At 48.6% G+C, this 20,034-nt stretch overlaps 1 protein-coding gene across 1 annotated transcript in view; it reads right to left on the reverse strand.

Moving 5' to 3' along the window:
- Nucleotides 1–976: 976 nt before the first annotated feature.
- Nucleotides 977–20,034, reverse strand: part of LOC134341237 (uncharacterized) — a 99,000-nt gene continuing 79,942 nt past the window's right edge. The window contains exons 15-20 of the mRNA XM_063039085.1: nucleotides 17,845–18,441; nucleotides 12,928–13,177; nucleotides 11,818–11,882; nucleotides 6,321–6,449; nucleotides 3,675–3,749; nucleotides 977–3,242 (exon numbers count right to left, since the gene is read on the reverse strand). Of these exons, the coding sequence (XP_062895155.1) occupies nucleotides 1,985–3,242; nucleotides 3,675–3,749; nucleotides 6,321–6,449; nucleotides 11,818–11,882; nucleotides 12,928–13,177; nucleotides 17,845–18,441 (2,374 nt within the window). The 3' untranslated portion in view covers nucleotides 977–1,984. The remainder of the gene's footprint in view (nucleotides 3,243–3,674; nucleotides 3,750–6,320; nucleotides 6,450–11,817; nucleotides 11,883–12,927; nucleotides 13,178–17,844; nucleotides 18,442–20,034) is intronic.

Below are 20,034 nucleotides of genomic sequence, written 5' to 3' on the forward strand. Positions count from 1 at the left end.
AAGAAGGGCTAAAAGGCCTGTTTCTGTGCTGTAGTTTCTATGGTTTCTTAGTTGGATCCAGTACTTTATTTTGGTTGTCAGTCTGAACCATTCTTATTTTCTACCGAGGTATGGACATCAGCTGGGTCTGGATATCGGACCCGACCTCAATGTTCCACTTCAATTGGCAAGAAGTTGCTTATCTACTTGTCTGAAAGATACATTGGTAGTTCTTCTTCTGAACTAAGCTGATAGGTATACTTTTGGCCTGGGTCCCAAATACTTAGATTTAGATAGGAAGATCTCAGCTGTGCCTGGGAGGCCCACTGGACCCATTCCCTCTGCCTGCCCTTCCAAACTCTCCATGAGGACGGGCGCGTAAGGTGCTGGTCACGCTGAGAGTGGCTCCCTCCATCCCCACAGGCCCGAGACTATCCTATGTTTCTCAGTTCCAGCGATTATGCATGCACCCCTGAAGTTGCTCCAGCACCTTGGCTTATCAGCAGAAAATTCCCCAGGGCCCTATGTAAACCGTGGGGCACCAGGATTGGGACTGTATGGGTGCAGAGCCATGATGTGCCCAGAGCTTTTCAGCAATTGCCCCTCAGTCAGGGTGCAAATGAAAACCTCAGCCAGAACCCTGGCACTGCCCGCTACCAATCGTCTGGAACCCTTTTCCATTGGATGCACGCGTGCCTTTTGGCTCAACCTTGTACCCTTGGCGCCTGAGCTCCCAATCCGCCGATTACCGAAGGTGATTCAGGGATTACTGAACTGCAGAGATTTCTGGGTAAGACCGGCGCAATTGGGGGCGTGTACAATTCCTGGCTTCACTCAGTATTTTTATGAGAACTCAAGTTTCCAGCTGAACACAGCAACCTCCTCTGAGCAATATACTCGATGTGAACAGGCAACGGGCAAAGTCAATCTAATCTTGTACTTATCTTTATTTAGAGATACAGTGTGGGGTAGGCCATTCAGACCCAGCAACCCACCGATTTAACCCCAGGGCAATTCACAGTGACCAATTAACCTACTAACCTGTACGTCTTAGGAGGAAACCAGAGCACCCGGAGGAAAGCTACAGTCAAATGAGAAGAACCTGCGAACTTTCTTACAGAGGATGTAGGAAATGAACTCCAAACTCTGAGCTGTGACAGCGTCTTGCTAACCGCTTTGCTGACATGGTGCCCCGAGCAGTTAAATCTGACATAGTTTATTTTCTCTGTCAATGAGCTACTCTCTCATTCATTACCATCCCCCCTTCCCCACTCTGATTCCCTGCTCCTCATCATATGTTCTTACCCAACCACTGTCCAGAGCCCCAAACCCTGCCCCATGCTCACCCAGGTCTCGTTTCTGACCCCGCTCCACTGGACATCTGACTAATGGTTCCCCATTCTGCCGTCAAGTTTAGAGGACAGTGGTTTGTTCGAACAACCCGGATGCGGGAGACGCAGCCCTTGGGAAGTAGTGAAAAGTGACCCACAATGTTGAAAAGAGCAGGGGTAGGGAGGTTAACAATTCTTCCTCCGCCCAGAGATTTGAGGGATATCAGATATAGCTGCAGTCTTCAGTCTGCAGAAGGTCACGCAGGGAATTCAAGGGAAACACCTTTGCCCACAGAGTGGTGGCTAGTTGGAGAGCGAGAGGTGAACAGCAGGGGTGGATGTGAAAGAAATGTCACTGGAACAGAAACACGGACAGGGACCAGCTGGACTGTGTTGGCTCCTAACTGTACACTGGGTGTGTTGCACATTCACAAAGTACCTGGGACAGAGTTTAAAATAGAACTGATTTATTTGTAACAGGTCCGAATATTAAACTCAGTCTCATAGAAGGTGGATGTCAGAGGGGAGAAACTCCTCCCAGGCCCAGTGACCAGGGTGCAGACGGGGTGTGAGGAGTCGCAGGAACCATTGCAGAACTTGACATCAGCAGTAACTTTTGAACTTGCCTCTGGGTTCTGCCACTGTGAGGTTTAAATATCCAGCAGGCAGCAGGATTAAGCTTTTTCCCCAGCGTGAACACGCCGGTGCTTTACAAGGTTGGATGAGTGACTGAATCCCTTCCCACACACGGAACAGGTGAGTGGCCTCTCTCCTGTGTGAATTCGCTGGTGTGTCTGCAGGCTGGACGACTGAGTGAATCCCTTCCCACAGTCTGAGCAGGTGAACGGCTTCTCCCCAGTGTGAACTCGCTGGTGTACCTTCAGTTGAGATGACTGAGTGAAACCCTTCCCACAGTCCGAGCAGGTGAACGGCTTCTCCCCAGTGTGAACTCGTTGGTGTGTCAGCAGATCAGATGACCGGGTGAATCCCTTCCCACAATCAGAGCAGACGTACGGCCTCTCACCAGTGTGAAATCGCTCGTGTGTCAACAGATCTGATGACCGAGTGAATCCCTTCCCACACACAGAGCAGATAAACTGCCTCTCCCCAGTGTGAACTCGCTGGTGTGTCTGCAGGTGAGATGGGTGAGTAAATGCCTTTCCACAGTCTGAGCAGGTGAACGGCCGCTCCACAGTGTGAACTCGCTGATGTATCAGCAGATCAGATGACCGAGTGAATCCCTTCCCACACTCAGAGCAGATGTACGGCCTCTCCCCAGTGTGAAATCGCTCATGTGTCAGCAGATCGGATGAGCGAGTGAATCTCTTCCCACACACGGAACAGATAAACGGCCTCTCCCCACTATGAACTTGCTGGTGTCTCTGCAGGTGAGATGAGTGAGTGAATCCCTTCCCACAGTCTGAGCAGGTGAACGGCCTCTCCCCAGTGTGAACTGACTGGTGTGCTTGTAGGTAGGACGAGCGGGTGAATCCCTTCCCACATTCAGAGCAGATGTACGGCCTCTCCCCTGTGTGAACTCGCTGGTGTCTCCGCAGTTCGGATGACTGAATAAACGCCTTCCCACAGTCTGAGCAGGTGAATGGCCTCTCCCCAGTGTGAACTGACTGGTGTGCCTGCAGGTTGGATGACCGGGTGAATCCCTTCCCACACTCGGAGCAGATGTACGGCCTCTCCCCGGTGTGAACTCGTTGGTGCTTCCGTAATTCGGACGACCGAACAAATGCCTTCCCACAGTCGGAGCAGGAGAACAGCCTCTCCTCGGGGTGATCTGGCTGGTGTCTCATCACGTGAGATGAATTAGCTAATTCCTTCCCACACACAGAATTGTTCAGTCTCTCCCTTGTGAACTCACCGGTGTGTCTGCAGGAGGGCTGAGCGAGTGAATCACTTCTCACAGGCGGAAATGGTGAACTCTCTCACTGTGGCGTGAACTGGCTGATGTATCTTCAGGCTGGATGACTGAGTATATCCCCTCCCACACAGAGCAGGTGAATGGTCTCTCCCTAGTGTGAACTCACTGGTTTATCTGCAGGTTGGCTGAGTGACAGAATCCCTTCCCACACTGAGAGCAGGTGAATGGTATCTCCCTCCTATCAATTGTCTGACAATTCACCAAGTCAGATGTTAGTCATAGTGAATCCCTTGCAAATTCATTGCAGTTGACAAACTGATCTCTGGTGAACAAATGCTGGTGTGTTCTCAGCACCCCAGTTCCAGCGGATTTCACTGAGTTAAAACAGAATGTTTCCTTTCAGACACAAAACACAGGTCCAGCTGGGATGAGATACATCTTCATCTCCAAGGATCGATATATCTGATATATCGGTGCTACAAAGGAAATACCTGGTTACTCCTTCAATATCCAGACAGACAGACACAGCAGTGTTGTTGCGCTCCAAATCCTTTGCCGTCTCTAACCTGTAAAAAGATTTACAAAAGACATCAGTGGGTGAAGAACAGCATTTGAGATGAGATAATTTCAGTGTCTGTGGTGAGATCTGACATCACACTGTCACCCTGAGGTTCAACACAAGTTGGAGGAACAACTTGTACTGTAACTGGGGCACAGATTAGACTGACATCAAATTCTCTGACTGTTTTATTGTCCGTATCAGAATGGGCCATTTCTGCCCATCACCAATCTGAGACTTGGCTCAGTTTGCCCCTATCCATCAGTATTATTTCAAGCTCTGGGCTCTGTCCCACAGAGCCACAAAGAGCTGATCCTGGAGACTACATACAGAACCCCGCTGGGACGCAACCTGTTTGGCTGATCTCTAATGAGCATCTGTAGAAGGACTTGAGTATAGACGTGCAAGGTCCAGCTCTCTTCAGCCTCTGACCCCTCCCCCGCCCCCCCCATCGATGGGAACGCCAACGGATATGATTGTCTTACTCCATATCTCATGCACGAGTGCGCGTCCGTAAAGGGACGTGGGCATCTGCCTCGGCCCTCCTCAGAGACATTTCCTGACCGTGGAGGGTGTGTTCTGGGGCCACGAGAGGCTGGGAGAGCCGGTCACTCCCCGGAGTTCAAAACGGCTCGCGGTCTCCACTGCTGTGCTGCCAATGTAAAATGGGGCAGCACTTTAGCAACGTGAAAGCCACAGCTCCCTAGTTACCCAGTATAAAGGTCTTTGATTATTTATATTTACCTAGTGATCAGGCCCTTCCAACCCAAAGAGCCGCACCATTCAGCAACCATCCGAGCCGAATCTCAGGCCAATTCACAATGACCAATTAACCTACTAACTGGTCTTTGGGAGGAAACCAGAGCACCCGGAGGAAACCCACACGTTCACGGGGAGGATGTACAAACTGCTTGGACGGCATAAGAACTGAACTCTGACACCCTGTGCTGGCCGCCACACTACCGCGGGGGCCCATACTGATATCGCCAAGAGCTACAGAGAATGGTGCAAGGCACATTCTCACGGTAACAGCATGGATTGAAGACTGGCTGACTGGCAGGAGGAAGAGAGTGGGAATAAAGGGGGGTCTTGTCTGGTTGGCTGCCTGTGGTAGTCCACAGGGGTCGGTATTGGGGCCTGCTGCTCTTCATGTTATATGTCAGTAACTTGGATGAAGGAATTGACTTCGTGGCCAAGATTGCAGATGATTCGAAGATAAATGGAAGGGCAGGTGGTCTTCATTAGGACTTATGACTAATTGGTAAATGGGCAAAGATTTGGCAGATGTAGGGAAGTAGGGAAGTGTATGATCGTGCACTTTGGTAGAAGGAGTAAGGTGTAGACTATTTTCTAAATGGGGAGAAATTTTTTAAGAAAATCTGTGGTGCGAAGGGAATTGTGAGTTCTCGTGCATGATTCCCGAAAGGTTGAGTTGGTGGTGAGGAAGGCAAATGCAATGTTAGCATTCATTTTGGGAGGACTAGAACAGGAAAACAAGGATGTAATGCTGAGGCCTTATAAGGCATCGGTCAGACCGCACTTGGAGCGTTACGAGCAGGTTTGAGCCCCCGTGTAAGAAAAAATATGCTGGCATTGGCGAGGATGTTCACGAGAATGATTCCAAAAATGAAAAAGATTCTAGTATGAGGAGCATTTGATGGCTCTGGGCCTGTACTCTCTGGAGTTTAGAAGAATAAGGGAGGCCTTATTGAAGCCTACTGAATATTGGAATGTCTAGATACAGTGGATGTGGAGAGGATGTTTGCTATAGTGATGGGGGGGGGGTGGTCGGGGACCAGAGGGCACAGTCTCAGAATAGAGGAACGCCCATTTAGAACAGAGGAGAGGAGGAATTTCTTTATCAAGGGGGTAGTGAATCTGTGGACTTCAATGCCACAGGCGGTTGTGGTGCCCAAGATATTGGATATATTTAAAGTGGAGGTGGAAAGGCTGTCGATTAGTCAGAGCATTAAAGGTTGTGGGGAGAAGGAAGGTGAATGGGGTTGAGTGGGATAATAAATCAGGTATAATAGAATGACAGAGCATACTAAACGGGCCGAATGGCCTAATTCTGCTTCTATGGTCTTATGGGTAAAAAGGTCCAGAACGAGAGGAGGTAGAACAAAGGCGATTTTCTGAGGAACTAACGCTGATGAAAGGATTTTTTCCATAAGCACTAAGTGGCATTTTTATTAATAGAAAAACACTTCTCTTCGTGATTAACTCGGACCTAGAGTTCTGTTCAGCGTTCCTAACCTTGGATTTAGATAGCTGGAGCTCGGCAGTGTCTCCCATTCCCTCTGCCTGCGCTCCCAAACTCTCCCCAACTCTCCCCGTGGACTGTCGGGCAAAGCGCTGGTAGTGTCACCCACAGAGCCTGAGGAAGGCGATGCCCTTCCCTCCTCACGGCCCCGGCGAGAGGCAGGCACCGCAGACATGGCGCAACACTTTCTCCCACCAGCAGTAAGATCCCCGGAGCTGAGGCAGGGGGAAAGGGCCGGGACTGTCCCGGAGTGCGGGGCCGTGGCGTGCCCGGAGCTCGCAGCAATTGCCCCTCCGGTGGGGAACGGGGTCCTACCTGCCGCCGACCCGCCAGCGCCTTTGATCCGCTGAGCGCATGCGCGTTTTCCCGGAACTATCGGGGACCTTCACGCCTGCGCATTTCACCAATGAGTCCCCACCGGCGAGTTCAGAGTCCCGGACCCCTCTGGGGAAAAGTCACGCACCATTCAAAGTGCCTGCAAGCGCTTGTTCCCCATGTTTCAAAAACTAGCCAGGGTTTTAAATGGAAAACTCCGCAGTTTCTTTAACGCAGCAATATCCCATAAACGTTATACTCAGTATCAACAGGCGTTCCCTGTGTCAAAAGTCAAAGTCCTACCCGCTTACAAATGCAAAACAAAAACACAAGGAGTTCTGCAGATGCTGGAAACGTAGAGAAATAACACACAGACGATGCTGGAGGAACTCAGCAGGCCAGGCAGCATCTACGCAGAGGAAAAAATATTTGAGGCTTCGGGCCAAAACACTTCACCAGCATGGTGAAGGGTCTCGGCCCGAAACGTCGACTGTTCATTCCTCTTCCTAGACGGTGCCTGCCCGGCTGAGTTCGTCCAGCAATGAAACAGTTTCCAAATGTTGATCTTTCATCTGCAGCCCGTACTCCAGGTCTGATTCCCTCCTCTTCCCTTTGTAGACTACTGAGGTCCTTTAACATCTGCCGGACGATGCTGAGGATGTTCTACGAGTCTGTGGTGGCCAGTGCGATCATGTTTGCTGTTGTGTGCTGGGACAGCAGGCTGAGGGTAGCAGACACCAACAGAATCAACAAACTCATTCGTAAGGCCAGTGATGTTGTGGGGATGGAACTGGACTCTCTGACGGTGGTGTCTGAAAAGAGGATGCTGTCCAAGTTGCATGCCATCTTGGACAATGTCTCCCATCCACTACATAATGTACTGGGTGGGCACAGGAGTACATTCCGCCAGAGACTCATTCCACCGAGATGCAACACAGAGTGTCATAGGAAGTCATTCCTGCCTGTGGCCTTCAAACTTTACCACTCCTTTCTAGATCTTTCTGTCTCTGTCTCTGGAGACAGCTTATCCACTGATGTCTACTATAAGCCTACTGACTCTCACAGCTATCTGGACTATTCCTCTTCTCACCCTGTCTCTTGCAAAAATGCCATCCCCTTCTTGCAATTCCTCCATCTCTGCTGCATCTGCTCTCAGGATGAGGCTTTTCATTCCAGGATGAGGGAAATGTCTTCCTTTCTTAAAGAAAGGGGCTTCCCTTCCTCCACCATCAACTCTGCTCTCAAACACATCTCCCCCATTTCACACACATCAGCTCTCACTCCATCCTCCCACCACCCCACTAGGAATAGGGTTCCCCTGGTTCTCACCTACCACCCCAGCAGCCTCCGGATCCAGTACTTTTTAATTTCAGTCTCAATTATGTTCTTAATCTCCCAAAATTGGGATATCAGATCATTCTTGAGATCCCACTATTATCCAATTTTCACTCTACGATTCAATAAGCATAATTCACTGCAGAATTATAATCTGGTCTAACATCACTTACTTGTATGTCCTGAGGTCTGTTGCTTTGAGGCAGATTTTGTCACAATGGGGGCGTTGGGAATGGACCCAAATGCAAGACACAGACACTGCTTGACTCGAGTAGGAACGTGACAGGATACAGAAAAGGAGCAGGGACAAGCACGCAGGCTTGGGCTAGGGCATGGACAGGACAGGGAACCCAGACAAGGAACTATGCACTAGGAACCTGGGCTTGGGCTCCGAGCCAGAGACTGGACAAGGACGCAGAACCTAGGTCTTGCCTCGGGCTCGGGTCCCAGAACCAGGCAAGGACATGACATGACTACAGGACAGGAAGTGGCTGGCGTCTAGAGGCTTGGGGCTGCAGGCTGCAGTCTTGGTCTTGAGGCATGGAGGCTGGGATTCTTGGAGCTTGTCTTGGGATCTTCGAGGCTTGGGTTCTTGGAGCTTCTCCTGGGCAGGACGCGGAACTCCTGGGCAGGACGCGGAATTCCTGGACAGGACGCGGAATTCCTGGGCAGGACGCGGAATTCCTGGGCAGGACGCAGAACTTCACCCCACAGAGGCAAGGATAGGGAGGGACAGACCCAACCGCAGGGTAACGGCAATCGGCCTGGCTGACCCGACGGAGGCAAGGGACTGGAAGGGACAGAACTAACCGGAGGGTAATGGCAATTACAGCCTGGCTTACCCAACAGAGGCAAGGACAGGAAAGGAGCTCAGTCCGGGGTGGCTCTGAGTCTCAGGGCAGCCAGCAACCTAGACTAGCTACAGAAATGGCCGAATCCATACCACGATGACTGCTCTGACAAATGGCAACAAGGCTCCATGAAGCGGTGGTCCTCCAACCAGGCCTAGAGATCACGAATGGTTTCACTAGCCTTCCCTCAGCAGGTTGCTCCAAGGAGGACTGACGAAACAAACCAGCAGCCTCCACTCAACCCCAAGGCTACTTATATTCCAAGCCCCAAGATGGGAATCACGTGCCTATGCTTATCTCAATCAAAACAAGGGACAACTGGAAGACCCGGAGTCCTGAGTCCACGGACCAGACCGTGACCCGGAATGCGGACTTCACAGACCAGACCATGACAGAAGTACAATGGAAAGACATTTTGAAAACTTCAAATTACAAAAGAAATAAGAGGTGCTAAAATAGGATACTGAGGTAATGTTCAGACAGTTCCAATACCTGTTTGTAAATTGTTGAGTATGGGTCTTTGTGCTTCTGTACCTCCTCCCTGATGATAGTAACAAGAAGAGAGCATGGGTAGGGTGCTCAGTAGTGTTTGAAATATGCCTTCATAGTTTTTCAGGCAAGATTAGGTCAAAAGTATATTTTTGGCCAATGTCCCAAATCATTGAATTTGGATAGCTGGTGCTCCGCAGTGTCTGGGATGTTGATGGAGAAGGCTTTTGGCATGGTGATTTGTATAAGTCAAGATACTTGGTACAAAAGTTGGGAAGTCAAGGTGCGTTGGTACTGGACGCTGGTGAGGCCACCTGTCATAGGGATGATGACATTAAACAAGCAAGAACATTATTGCTTTGCCAAGACAACCTCTCCCTATGACTCAAGTCCTGACAATATTCTCGATCATCCTTTTCTGCACTCCTTCCAGTGTAAATACATTTGTCCTGGAACAAGATCAAACCTGTACACACTATTTGAAGTGTGGCTTCAAGCAAATGCAAATTCAAATTTGGCACCATATGCAAAGATGCGAACACACCTAGGGAGTAAATACGATATCATTTCGATATCACTTCTGCTCCCCTCAATCATGTTCTGGGTATGTCCTACAGCACCGCAAAGAGTACATTATATTACACGACTACTCTGGAGACCTCCTAATTAGTCTGACTGCCCCACCCCTACCCAAGGCGTTGAACTCATCGATGACAATGTCAGTGAATATGAAGGGGAGAACACTAGACTTTCTCACTGGGATTGTTAACCTGTGGAACTTTTGCATGTGGGATTGTTAATGTGGACCATTTGGAACCCAGAACAAAAGTATTCGATATTATGTACCCAGAAAGGATAAGACAAATCAGAACCAAAGGAGAGTGAACAAAGGCAATTTTCTAATGAACCAAAGCTGATGCATGCATTTTGATTTTTTTTTCGATTCAGTGCTAATTGACATTTTAATTGAGAGGAAGATCGACCCAGTACCTTCCTTTAGGCCTCAGTTTCAACTGAGCATGTTACCTACCATGATTTGGACATAGAAACATAGAAACATAGAAAATAGGTGCAGGAGTAGGCCATTCGGCCCTTCGAGCCTGCACCGCCATTTATTATGATCATGGCTGATCATCCAACTCAGAACCCCGCCCCAACCTTCCCTCCATACCCCCTGACCCCCGTAGCCACAAGGGCCATATCTAACTCCCTCTTAAATATAGCCAATGAACTGGCCTCAACTGTTTCCTGTGGCAAAGAATTCCACAGATTCACCACTCTCTGTGTGAAGAAGTTTTTCCTAATCTCGGTCCTAAAAAGCTTTCCCTTTATCCTCAAACTGTGACCCCTTGTTCTGGACTTCCCCAACATCGGGAACAATCTTCCTGCATCTAGCCTGTCCAATCCCTTTAGGATTTTATACGTTTCAATCAGATCCCCCCTCAATCTTCATCGAACCTGATCTGAATACTCAGCTTGTGTTTCAGTTTGCATAAACCACTCATCAACTTGTCGGGAAGACATTGAAGTCCTGATGGGAGGATCAGAGATTGAGAGGGTCAGTAACTTTAAATTTCTGCATGCCACTATCTCAGAGGATCTGTCCTGGACCCCTGGTATAACTATAACTGCAAAAAAAACCACAACGGCACCTCAATTTCCTTAAGTGTCTGCGGTGATTTGGCATGTTATCAAAAATGTTGATAAACTCCTATAGACGTGTGGTGGAAAGTGTGCTGACTGGTGGCATTATGGAGTGGTATGGGAACACCAGTGGCTTTGAACAGAAAATCCTACAAGAGGTAGTGGATTTGGCCCAGTACATCATGGATAAAACCCTCCCAACCATTGAGCACATCTACATGAAGCGGTGTCACAGGAAAGCAACATTCATCATCAAGGATCCTCATCACCCAGGCCACGCTCTTTTTTTTTCACCGCTGTCATCAGTTAGAAGATACAGGAGCCTCAGGACTGAAAAATAGCTTTTCCCCAGAGCTATAATTGCTCTGAACCGATCGATCAAGCATCATCCATAAATTTGTTGTATTGCTACTTTAATACCGGTTTTATGGCTGTCATGCATCTGAGTTGTGCTTTTGTACTGCAGGACATTGCTTGTACTGGCTGGTTACTTGATTTTATTTATTGTTTAATTATTTTATTTGTTGTTTTATAGCATTGAGTACGAGAGTTGCAAACTCACTTTCGCTGTATTGGTGCGTGACAAATTGTACTATGCAATGACAATAAAGATATTTCAAATTTCAAAACAGTTATTACCCTTCAACTATCGGGTTCTTGAACAAAAGGGGATAACTACACTCATCGATTGAAATAGATCACCAATGATCTCACTTTATGGACGCTTTATCTTGTTATTTCATGCTCTCCTTATGTATTTATATTTGCATTTCAACAGTTTGTTGTCTTCTCTGCTCTTGCTCTTCCATTGATCCTGTTTACAGTTACTGTTCTATAGATTTGCTGAGTATGCCCGCAGGAAAAAGAAACTCAGAGTTGCATGTGATGAAATTTTACTTTGAACTTTGACAAGTACTTCATCTCTCAAATAATTACAGATGCAAGTAGTTCATTTAAGATCTCCCCCACCCCATGCAAAGATGACAACATACATCTTCAAGAGAACTAATTTTGTCCCTTTTGCTCTTAATAGATCTAGAGAATCCCTTGGGATTCTCCTTCATCTTGTCTGATAGAACAATTTTCTGTTTTCTTTTAGCCATCCTATTTCTTTCTTAATTGTCCTCCTGCATTTCACGTATGCCTCAAATACCTCATTTGCTCCTTGCTGCCTTCACCTGCTATGCACATCCTTCTTCTTCGCCAGGGCCTCAACATCTCTGGAAAACCAAGACACCGCACCCTTTTCACAAAACCACAGTCCTAGACCTCTTAACCATGAATTTTATTCTGACAAGAACATACGACCTCTGCACTCTCCAAAGTTAACTTTTGAAGGCTTCCCACTTACCAAGCACACCTTTGCCAGAAAACAACTTACTCCAATCCATACTTTCCAGATCCATTCTGATACCATCAAAACGGGCCTTTCTCCAATTTAGAACACCCACCCGAGGAGCAGACCTATCATTATCTATAATTATCTGAAAGCTAATGGAATTATGATTATTGGATCCAAGTGTTCCACCATTGACACTTCTGTCACCTACCTTGTCTCATTCCCTAATAGCAGATCCAGTATTTTTAAACAGACAAAAATTGTTCATGATAAAAGTATTATAAAGAGTTCAATGCATTTTCACTTATTTACATTCCTAGTCAATGTTTCGATGCTGTTCTATTACATTCATACACATCAACAGCTTCTATTCATGTGGCACCCTGGGGTGGTACACTGCGACAATAATCCAGGCTCTCCCTCCCCCAACCTGGCCCCTCCCTCTCCAAAAGGAGAAGAACCCCAAGCAGTGGTCCTTTCCCACCGAGTTTGTGGTGGCTTCAGTGCGTCCCTCAGCGCGCATTCCTCCACGGGCATCACGGGGAGAGCAATTGGTGATGATTGGGTAGCAGGCCCTGATATTCAGCTGTGTGTGTGTGAGTGTGTGTGTGTGTGTGTGTGTGTGTTTGTGTGTGTCCGTCCCTGTGCACAGCCTGTAGATCAGAGATTTCTCTGTCGTGTAGCTGCTGCTCAGGATGAATCGTGGCACCAGCCCTTTCATCTCTCTCCGCAACCCTTTTTGCAAAACCACAGTCCGCAAAGGAGGGGAACCTCTGACTTTTACCCACTGCGGTCGTCCGCGGGCAGCGCGATGTGGGAGTGACGCTCTGGGCATGCAGGAAGGATCTGACTGGGAGGGTCCCTCCAACCACTAGCCAGTCAAGGTCCTGGTGCCTGGTGATGGGGCATTTTGCCAGATGGTCTGGACAGTCTGCTCGGGAAACCACACCTCTGTGTCCATCGAGTCCTTCTCCAGCACTGCCTGCAGGATGTTCTGTGCTGACCAGGCCTGGTGGACATGGTCAAAGGTGAGGGTCCAGAAGAACTTTTTTATGAAGGACAGGTAGTCCCGAAACGTCCAGTTGACCGGAACGTTGCGTGGCATCGGGGCCAAACCCATCCTTTGCAATACCAGGGACAGATAGAACCTCGGCACATAGTGGCACTTGGTACCCATGTAGTTAGGTTCCACGCACACCCTGATGCAGCCACACACGAAGGTAGTCATTAGAGTAAGAGTACTTTTTCTCCCCCATTGTCCAGGGACTCGTGCATTGTGACCCATCTGATCCACTCCATCTTGGATCTGCAGATGAACCGAAGACAGCTCAGGTGATTCCCAAGCTGGAGAAGTGGGGAACGGGCCACACCTGCAGCCCCGAGAGCACCTCACATCTGATGACCAGGTTCTTCCCAGTTATTGGTAGGGAGTGCCCTCCCCACTATCCCATTTTCCATTTCACATTCCCAGTTCACTCCAGCCAGTTCTTGGTGCAAGTCCCGGTCCCTCCAAACCAGATCCCTGCACTCTCTCTAGTTGGGATCTCTAAATATTGAGGAAGGAAATTTCCCTGAGCACATTTGATGAACTGTATCCCATCCAGCCCTTACACAGTATGGGAGTCCCAGTCAATATGTGGAAAGTTAAAATCACCTACTATCACAACCTAATGTTTCTCACACCTGTCTGCCAACTCTCTACAAATCTGCTGCTCTAAATCCCACTGACTATTGGGTGGTTTATAATACAATCCCATTAATGTGGCCATCCCTTTCTAATTCCACATTTCCACCCATATAGCCTCAGTAGATGACCCCTTCAGTTAGTCCTGTCTGAACACTGCCGTGACATTTTTCCTGACTAGTTATGCCACCCCTGCTGTCCTTTAATTTGGCAGCAACTCCCTGAACTCACATTGTAGGATGAACTCACCCCTCTACCCATGTTATTGGTACTAACGTGGACCATGACTTCTGGCTGCTCACCCTTCCACTCAAGAATGCTACGGACTCGATCCAAGATACCCCTGACCCTGGCACCCGGGTAGCAACATACCATCTGGGGATCTCATTGCCAATCTTCGTTCACGGCGGCCGACTAACCCATGTGGGAGGGAGAAGCCCCCGGGCAAAACCCACGGGGCCGCAGGAAGAACGTGCGAACTCCACACACTCTGCACCTCCCATGACAGCTACCTCCAACCGCACAATCGACCACAGAGTCTAAGACACCAACGTGTTACCCCTCACCTCCACACAGACCACCTCCCGCGCATATCAACACATACTCTCCTGAGTTTTGACCATCACATGTCAAGGGACACCCACAGAGAAACGCTGCTCGAGGCAGACTCAGCCAACTGGACATACAAATACATAAATGCACACGAGATTCGCAAGCAAAGAAAAATTCTCCCCGAGCACACAGGCACACCCGCACATACAATATAGACACACAAACCGACCTATGCACACTGCACATGCAAACACACACTCTATCTCTTACTCTCTCCCTCTCTCATGCACAAACACAGAAAAATTCCCCTATGCACATAGACACATCCATGTACAAACAACCCCACACATGCACAAAGACTCACATGACTCTCAAACACAGTAAAAATATCCCTGTACGTACAGATACATCCACACACAATACTCCGCCCACACTCCATAGATGACAGAAAAAAAAACAAGGAACACGATAGAATGGCAGGCATTTAAAGGTTGCATGGATGAACTACAACAATTGTTCATCCCAGTTTGGCAAAAGAATAAATCAAGGAAGGTAGTGCACCCATGGCTGACAAGAGAAATTAGGGATAGTATCAATTCCAAAGAAGCAGCATACAAATTAGCCAGAGAAAGTGGCTCACCTGAGGACTGGGAGAAATTCAGAGTTCAGCAGAGGAGGACAAAGGGCTTAATTAGGAAGGGGAAAAAAGATTATGAGAGAAAACTGGCAGAGAACATAAAAACGGACTGTAAAAGCTTTTATAGATATGTAAAAAGGAAAAGACTGATAAAGACAAATGTATGTCCCCTGCAGACAGAAACAGGTGAATTGATTATGGGGAGCAAGGACATGGCAGACCAATTGAATAATTACTTTGGTTCTGTCTTCACTAAGGAGGACATAAATAATCTTCCAGAAATAGTAAGGGACAGAGGGTCCAGTGAGATGGAGGAACTGAGGGAAATACATGTTAGTAGGGAAGTGGTGTTAGGTAAATTGAAGGGATTGAAGGCAGATAAATCCCCAGGGCCAGATGGTCTGCATCCCAGAGTGCTTAAGGAAGTGGCCCAAGAAATAGTGGATGCATTAGTGATAATTTTTCAAAACTCGTTAGATTCTGGACTAGTTCCTGAGGATTGGAGGGTGGCTAATGTAACCCCACTTTTTAAAAAAGGAGGGAGAGAGAAACCGGGGAATTATAGGCCGGTTAGCCTAACGTCGGTGGTGGGGAAACTGCTGGAGTCAGTTATCAAGGATGTGATAACAGCACATTTGGAAAGCGGTGAAATGATCGGACAAAGTCAGCATGGATTTGTGAAAGGAAAATCATGTCTGACGAATCTCATAGAATTTTTTGAGGATGTAACTAGTAGAGTGGATAGGGGAGAACCAGTGGATGTGGTATATTTGGATTTTCAAAAGGCTTTTGACAAGGTCCCACATAGGAGATTAGTGTGCAAACTTAAAGCACACGGTATTGGGGGTAAGGTATTGGTGTGGGTGGAGAATTGGTTAGCAGACAGGAAGCAAAGAGTGGGAATAAACGGGACCTTTTCAGAATGGCAGGCGGTGACTAGTGGGGTACCGCAAGGCTCAGTGCTGGGACCCCAGTTGTTTACAATATATATTAATGACTTGGATGAGGGAATTAAATGCAGCATCTCCAAGTTTGAGGGAGTACAAAGAAGGTTCACCAGATTGATTCCTGGGATGGCAGGTCTTTCATATGAAGAAAGACTGGATGAACTGGGCTTGTACTCGTTCAGGCTAGATGCAGGAAGATTGTTCCCGATGTTGGGGAGGTCTAGAACGAGGGGTCACAGTTTGAGGATAGAGGGGAAGCCTTTTAGGACCGAGGTTAGGAAAAACTTCTTCACACAGAGAGTGGTGAATCTGTGGAATTCTCTGCCACAGCAAACTGTTGAGGCCAGTTCATTAGCTATGTTTAAAAGGAAGTTAGATATGGCCCTTGTGGCTACAGGGGTCAGGGGGTATGGAGGGAAGGCTGGGTTCTGAGTTGGATGATCAGCCATGATCATAATAAATGGCGGTGCAGGCTCGAAGGGCCGAATGGCCTACTCCTGCACCTATTTTCTATGTTTCTATGTTTCTAATCAATGATAGACTGCACCCAACAGGACGGATAAACAACCAACATGCAAAAATAATAATTATAATTAATAAATAAGCAATAAATATTATAATATCAGATGAAGACTCCATAGCTTGTGGGAACATTTCAGTAATGAGATGAGTGAAGATGAGTGAAGCTATAGCTTCTGATTCAAGAGCCTGATGGTTGAGGGGTAATAACTGTTCCTGAACCTGGTCCTGAGCCTCCTGTACCTTCTTCCTGATGGGAAAAAGAGAAGAGAGCATGGCCTAGATGGTGGGGGTCCTTGATAATGGATGCTGCTTTTCTGCAACGGCGCTCCATGTAAGTGTTGGGGAGGGCATTACCCGTGGACCGTATCCACTACTTCTTGTAGGATTTTCTGTTCCAGGGAATTGGTGTTTTCATTCCAGGCAGTGATGCAACTAGTCAATATACTCTCCACCACACATCTACAGAAGTTTCAGATGCCATGCTGAATCTTGGCAAACTTTTAGGAAAGTAAAGGAACTGTGGTGCTTTCTTCATAATGGCTCATGGTGCTGGACCCAGGGCAGACCCTCCGAAATAGTAACACTAAGAAATTTGAAGCTGCAAACCCTCTCCTCGTCTGACCAGGACTGGCTCATGGATCTCTAGTTTCCTCCCCCTGAAGTCAATAATCAGCTCCCTGGTCTTGCTGACATGAGTGAGAGGTTGTTGTTATGACACTACTCGGCCAGATTTTCAATCTCCCTCCTACGCGCTGATTCATCATCACCTTCGATTCGGCCAACGACAATGGTGTCATCAGAAAGCTTAAATATGGCATTGGAGCTGTGCTTAAACTCATAACTGTAGAGCGAGTAGCGCAGGGGCTGAGCTCACAGCCTTGTGGTGCACCTGTGCAGACGGAGATGGTGGAGGAGATGTTATTGCCAATTCACACTGACTGGGGTTTGCAAGTGAGTAAAGCGAGCACAAAGAGATAATCCGAATTCTGGATCATATCTCTACCACAGCAACCCCCCACCCCAGCCCCTCAGATCAACCCCACTCACACACATCACCACTACCCCCACACGTCAGTCAGTGCACCCCCACACATCTCCTCACACAACACTACACACCTCCCCTCCCACATCACTCACCCTGCCCCCATACATCACCTTTCAACCCCTCCTCAAACTCCTATGATGCTCTTAGTCCTCCCGCCCATTCTCCCCAAAATGGCAGCACAAAATGGAGGCTGACCTTTCGAAACTCCTGTCATCAGCTGGCCTGAATCATTCTTCAGTATCCTCACACTGACACAACCTGGTCTTCTGAATTCCCCGTTCAATCCAAGGTCAGGTCTAATTGTCATGCGAACTCACTCAAACGAGCCAGCGTTCGCTTGGGGCCAAGGTGCAAAACAGAGATCCAACAGTCACTCACAGGACACAGCACATTTAACCATGACAGCAGAAGAGCAGACAGTTACAAAGAGTAATATTGAAGAAGAACTACAGCCCATCCCCGAGAGTCATGCACCGTACATTGATGGTACATTCCATGTTGTTGCGAAGCCACATTTCTGCAAGAACAGCTCGCAGGAGTTCCTCGTATCGCACGATGCAGCCACAGGCGAACGCAAACCAGCTTGCCTTCCCGGGAGCGAACACCGATGGGGAAGGGCCAGCCACCAACCCAGCGTGGAATGCAGCGGCGCTGGGCCCGCCCCGGCGTCACCTTCTTCGGTCGCCGCGACAGGCGACCCCGGGGCATGAATAAGGGTCTGGTCGGCGAGGCGAGCGAGTCCAAGCATCTCCCCCGCGCCGTCGGTCTCGTCAATGAGGCTGCGAGTCGGACTCGCAGCATTCTGCAGTACTTGTGCCCAACGGGATTTTGCGACCACAATAAAAACGTTCAAGATGATCACCTGCACTGTTCGCTGGACCGCGCACCGCCACTGATGCCTTCTTCCCGGGTGCCTGAACCCGGCTGCAAACGGTGTATGAAACAGCTTGCAAGTGCAGTACTTTGTGTTCTTAATATCCAGCGCTCTCTCGCGATCGTGAAAAAGACGTGAAGGATAATCGTTCCCATCTTTGGTCGGACCCCCAGAGGCCGCTCCGTCGGAGCTCAGCTCTATCCTACGGGAACACACACTCACTCACACACACACACACACACACACACACACACACACACACATACACACACCAAATCACCGCCACTCCCCCCAGACACATCAACCCCTCCCCAAACATCACCTCACACACACACACACACACTCACACACACACACACTCACACACTCTCACAACACAACACACTCACACACTCACACACACACAAACTCTCTCACAACACACTCACACTCACACACACACACACTCACACACACACACACTCACACACTCACAACACACTCTCTCACACACACACTCACACACACACACACTCACACACTCTCACAACACAACACACTCACACACTCACACACACACAAACTCTCTCACAACACACTCACACTCACACACACACACACACACACACATATACACACACCAAATCACCGCCACTCCCCCAGACACATCAACTCCTCCTCAAACATCACCTCACTCACACACACACACACACATACACACACCAAATCACCGCCACTCCCCCCAGACACATCAACCCCTCCCCAAACATCACCTCACACACACACACACACACACACACACACACACTCACACACTCTCACAACACAACACACTCACACACTCACACACACACAAACTCTCTCACAACACACTCACACTCACACACACACACACTCACACACACACACACTCACACACTCACAACACACTCTCTCACAACACACTCACACTCACACAGATACACTCACACACACTCACACAACACACTCACACACACTCACTCACTCACACACACTCACACACACACACTCACTCACTCACACACATACACACACCAAATCACCGCCACTCCCCCCAGACACATCAACCCCTCCCCAAACATCACCTCACTCACACACACACACACACACTCACACACACACACTCACACACACACACACACCAAATCACTGCCACTCCCCCAGTCACATCAACCCCTCCCCAAACATCACCTCACACACACACGCGCGCACACACACACACACACACTCACACACACTCACACACACACTCTCACAACACACTCACACTCACACACACACACACACTCACAACACACTCACACTCACTCACACACACACTCACACACACTCACACACTCTCACAACACACTCACACTCACACTCACACACACACACTCACACACACACACACTCTCTCACAACACACTCACACACACACTCACTCACACACACTCACACACACACACTCACTCACTCACACACATACACACACCAAATCACCGCCACTCCCCCCAGACACATCAACCCCTCCCCAAACATCACCTCACTCACACACACATACACACACCAAATCACTGCCACTCCCCCAGTCACATCAACCCCTCCCCAAACATCACCTCACACACACACACGCGCACACACACACACACACACACACACACTCACACTCTCTCTCACAACACACACACACTCACACACACTCACACACTCTCACAACACACTCACACTCACACTCACACACGCACACTCTCACACACACACACTCACAACACACTCACACTCACACTCACACACGCACACTCTCACACACACA

Source organism: Mobula hypostoma (genome assembly GCF_963921235.1).
Source record: "Mobula hypostoma chromosome 10 unlocalized genomic scaffold, sMobHyp1.1 SUPER_10_unloc_1, whole genome shotgun sequence".
NCBI classification, from domain to species: domain Eukaryota; kingdom Metazoa; phylum Chordata; class Chondrichthyes; order Myliobatiformes; family Myliobatidae; genus Mobula; species Mobula hypostoma.